This window comes from Pteropus vampyrus, unplaced genomic scaffold, assembly GCF_000151845.1.
Source record: "Pteropus vampyrus isolate Shadow unplaced genomic scaffold, Pvam_2.0 Scaffold48, whole genome shotgun sequence".
In the NCBI taxonomy this organism is placed as follows: domain Eukaryota; kingdom Metazoa; phylum Chordata; class Mammalia; order Chiroptera; family Pteropodidae; genus Pteropus; species Pteropus vampyrus.
Window position 1 is genome coordinate 5664604 of NW_011888829.1, and position 4250 is coordinate 5668853.

At 42.0% G+C, this 4250-nt stretch overlaps 1 protein-coding gene across 6 annotated transcripts in view; it reads right to left on the reverse strand.

Moving 5' to 3' along the window:
- LRGUK (leucine rich repeats and guanylate kinase domain containing) overlaps positions 1-3747 on the reverse strand; it is an 82879-nt gene extending 79132 nt beyond the window's left edge. For all 6 annotated transcript variants that reach the window (XM_023530307.1, XM_023530308.1, XM_023530305.1 and 3 more), the window contains exon 1: positions 3428-3747. In XM_023530307.1, coding sequence (XP_023386075.1) covers positions 3428-3718 — 291 coding nt within the window. In that variant the 5' untranslated portion in view covers positions 3719-3747. The remainder of the gene's footprint in view (positions 1-3427) is intronic.
- Between the last annotated feature and the right edge of the window lie 503 nt (positions 3748-4250).

A 4250-nucleotide genomic window follows, 5' to 3' on the forward strand; every position in this document is an offset into this window, starting at 1 on the left:
GAGCGCTTGCTAGGCCTCTTCCCACTTAACATTTTGGCAGCAAAACCATGCCCACGTTCTCAAGACTCTTTCTTGCCTTGGCTTCCCTATCTTACCTCCTTTCTCCTACTTCTCTGACCAGTCCTTTCCAGTTTCCTTCCCCGAATCCCCCCACATGCTTGCCACTTACATAAGGTTCCACTCTCGGCCTTCCTCTTCTCTCTCTTTTCTTTCTGGAGGATTGCACAGACTCCAATGCTGACGATTCTCAGGTCTCCTACTCTGAGCCCCCTCCCCTGATTTCCAGAGTCCTATGATTCATACGTTCGACTCCTTAAGGTACAACTCCTCCTGTCCCTTTTCCTATTAGAGTTAATGGCCTTGATATCCCCCCAACCAGGTGATAAACCCAGCAGTCATTCCAGACTTCTAATATTCAATTAGTAACTGTCTATCTCAAATATTTTAAATGTTTTCATCTTCAGTGTCCTTTCTACTTCTACTGCCTTAATTCAGATTCTTGTCTCTCCCACATAGATATTGTTAGAGTCTCACTGATCTCCCTGCCTCTAATCTAATCCCCACTCAGCCACGAGAGCGGTTCCCCACTGCTCAGAGACCCAAGTTCATAGTCCATACAACAGCACAGAGACTCCACAACCTGGCCCCCACCTCGGCTGCTTTTTCTGCTCTCACCTATAACTCATTGGTAGAAAAAGCAGCCATCTGCCTGCCCACACGCCACCTCTCCACCCAGACAAGAGTCTCTTTTCCTAAAAGTCTTCCTTGATCCCTGCGATCTAGCTGTCATCTGTACATGGCTGTGTATATAATACTTCACATGCTGAATAGCTACAATTTACTCACATTCTTATCTCACCTTGAAAGCAGGGACCATGTATGTCCTCATCTTCTATCATTACTGTTGCTATTATGTATAACATCTATAAGTTTTTGAGAGTCTACCCTGTATCAGACACTATACTAAGAACTTTAACATAGAGTTTCTCATTACATTTGATGTTCACAACTATCTAATGAGTAGGCATTATTTACTCACATTAAGTTACCAGCAAAGAGAGCTTGTCATGCATCAGACACATATAATGGGCCCAGACACTTCTTTTGCCCTATATAGTCAGTGCTTCCTACATAGCAATCATTCAGTACGTGTTTGCTCACTGAAGGCTGAATTAGTTAAATCACTTAATAGGCTATAGTTAGCAGAGAAAAACATGCAGGTTATTTTTTGTATCAGTAACAGTATAAATTGATATACTATGCTAAGTATTTTACATATAGAATTTCACTTAATTCTCAGATCTCTCTTATGAGATAGGCATTATTATAATTCCCATATTACAGATAAAACAGAGAGAGGTAAAGTAACTTGCTTAAAATCTCACAACAAAAGGCTTTTTTTACACGGACCAAAGGCAGTATTCTGAACAACTGGTCTGTACTACCTCCCTTAAGTTCATAAGGGCTTCTGAGGTCTGAGGCTAATTGCGTTACAGGCACTCAATAATCACTGTGGGCATCACAACATTATAAATCATAACTAGGCCAAGAGTGAAAATATATCACTGAACATAAAAACTCAAATGTTTCCTTTTAAACTTTTCGGTTTATTCAGTATATTAAAACTTACGATACTATGAAAAGCTAAAATAGAATGTGAGAACACAAAATAAATATTCATATTTAGAATGGAAAAGGAAGAACTGATAAACTTTTCTCATATACATCCTATTATAAGCCAAAAAGGAATAACCAGTTCAAGTCAAGCCCCCCCACGCCCCCCCATGGCTCGTTAATGGCATACTGAAGACAGATTTAATGAAGCCCATAACTAAAGAGTATGCTTAATTAGAATAATAAAGTGAACTGGTGATTCATTTCTGAATTCCTCTGGGGTGGAAGCTCGTGGAAACCACACAAACATCTTGAACTTGTAAAAACATTGCTACAGTTCTGCAATAGTCACTGTTGAGGGTAGCAAAGTAAATCAACAAAAGACGAACAAATAAGTAGTAATTGCTTAGGGTCCATTTTAAGCAAAACTAATATGTAACTAGTCCATGTAGAAAGAGGTAGAAAGGAAAGACAAAATGGGGGTGGAAAAAAATGGGCCAAATATTGAAAGTGAGCAAAAAGGAAATTACAAAAGAAGGAAACTCAAGCAGGAGAAAGTGTATGTGGTAAATGGTAGAATCTGAGTAACCAAAGACATTGCAAGTTAGAGGGGAGAATAAGAAGTAAGACCAATAAGGAAAAGCATTTGTGAGAGAACAGGTATAACAAAGAGAAACATTGGCCTCAAGGAGGAAGGGCGAGTAGGGAGAAGTACCAAGATGCAAAGATGCCAGCAGCGTATCACAGAATGGGGATACTGGGAACGTTCTATTTCTCTGTTATCACGTCTACCTCTGAAAAGAATTTGAAGCAATTTATACCAGAAGAGGAAAGGGGAAAGAGAAACTTAATCTTAAGAGAAACTATTGAAATTAAGAAAAATAATGATTTAAATTTCCTGGCAGCCAAGACAAAGAAGAAAACACAACAGTTTATTAAAGGGAGCAAATCGATTCATGTTTTTCAAAGAAAACAAATAATATATTAGAAACCAAGAGAAGGAAGCGATATGATAAGTGGAAAGGGACAAGAAAACATGTAACACAGGCTAAGAAAGGAACAGGATGATGATAAGAAAGAAGGGGAATTGAGTGGTGGTTAGAAGAGGTGCTGAAGAAAAGAGGAAATATGTATTAATGTGAAAAGCAAAGCCCTGCCCCAGGCAGTACAGATGGGAATGTTTGAAACATTCCACACGTGCTAAAATACTCCCACAGTGAGGTAGGGGGGTGTGTGTTTTGCTTGTATAATGCATCAAATACCTCTAGCAGAAGTAATAAATTAAACTTTCAGGTCACTTAGTGTTTGAGGAAGCACTTATCAGATTATTTCAAAAAAGTAATTTTTCCCCCCCTAGAGGAAGGAGGATGAAGGAGCTAGACATGGGGGAGACGGCTGGAGTACTTCACAATCATGTGAAAGGTGCAGAAGATGCCGAAGATGAACTCTACCTATTGACAATATTGTCAAGGAATAATTCTGACAAAGTTAAAGCCATAACTCCCGTACGAATAGGTTTTTTGTTTTTTGTTTTTTTAAAACGACGCTGAGTATTGACTTCTAAGAGACCAAATGTGCTAATGAAAAATAAGGGAGGCTTGGAACTATTTCAACAAGGGGTGAGGAAAGAGGTAACAGAAATGAGAAGGAAAGGGGGAGCCTCCGAGCGGTCAGAAAGACGCACTCCTGGAGGCGAAAGCCTAAGGAATGGGCTAAGCGACGAGCGGGTGAGCGGTGTGCCGGGGAGCTGCTGCTGAAGTAGTAGGGCTCCCGGGCTGGAGAAGAGAGGGTGAGGGGTGGGGAGAAGGCACACCTCCAAATTCAGCATCTCTGACTCTGAGGACTCTGAGGATTCCACTTCTTCAGCTTCGCCCTGGTACTCTTTGTCTGCGTCCGACTCCTGATATCGGTGAATGAGCTGCTGGAGCAGGTAGGAGGAGCCTTTGAGGTAACTGCCTTTAGGTCTCTGCCCCATGGGAAAAGAAGACCAGCGATCTTTTTCTGAGCGCAACAGTACCGACCCGACTCCATTGCGTGAACTGTTCCCGTAGCCCTGGTGAGAGGAAAGCTTCGGCCACTGGGGATCTCTCCCGGAGGTCGCCATCTTGTTTACCGAGGTTGCCTAGGAGACTGGCACCCAGCGAGGAGGCGCCGCAAGGGATTCTGGGGGCTGTAGTCTCCGCCCCTCCACGAGTCATTGCTTTTAATCAGCCCCACGGTTGGCGAATTTTCCTTTCTTTTTTGTTTGTTTTGTTTTGTTTTGTTTTCTCTTTGTAGTCCGCTCAGTCTCTAGCTTCGTTCTTTTTGCTTGTCTTTCTAGTTTTCATCTCGTTTCTCCGCAGCCCTTTCCTTTGTGTCCAGTTGTCTGTTTTCTCCCGACCTCGAGACTTCTCTGAGATTCTTCATTCCACCCTAAGATCCCCCGCTCGCCCCACATCCTGTTTCATGTATGAAGGCTCCTTTCCCAGAGTTGTATTCTGGAAGTGTTAGATGGCTCTAGTACTCTGTCAGGAAGCTAATAACACTGAAATTTCACTCTGTGCAGAGAGCAGTTTTAGGAGCCGAGGGTGTGCATAATGAAATAAAAGGCATGGCTCCTGACCTGACGGTTTAATTGCAGATAATAAAGAGAAACT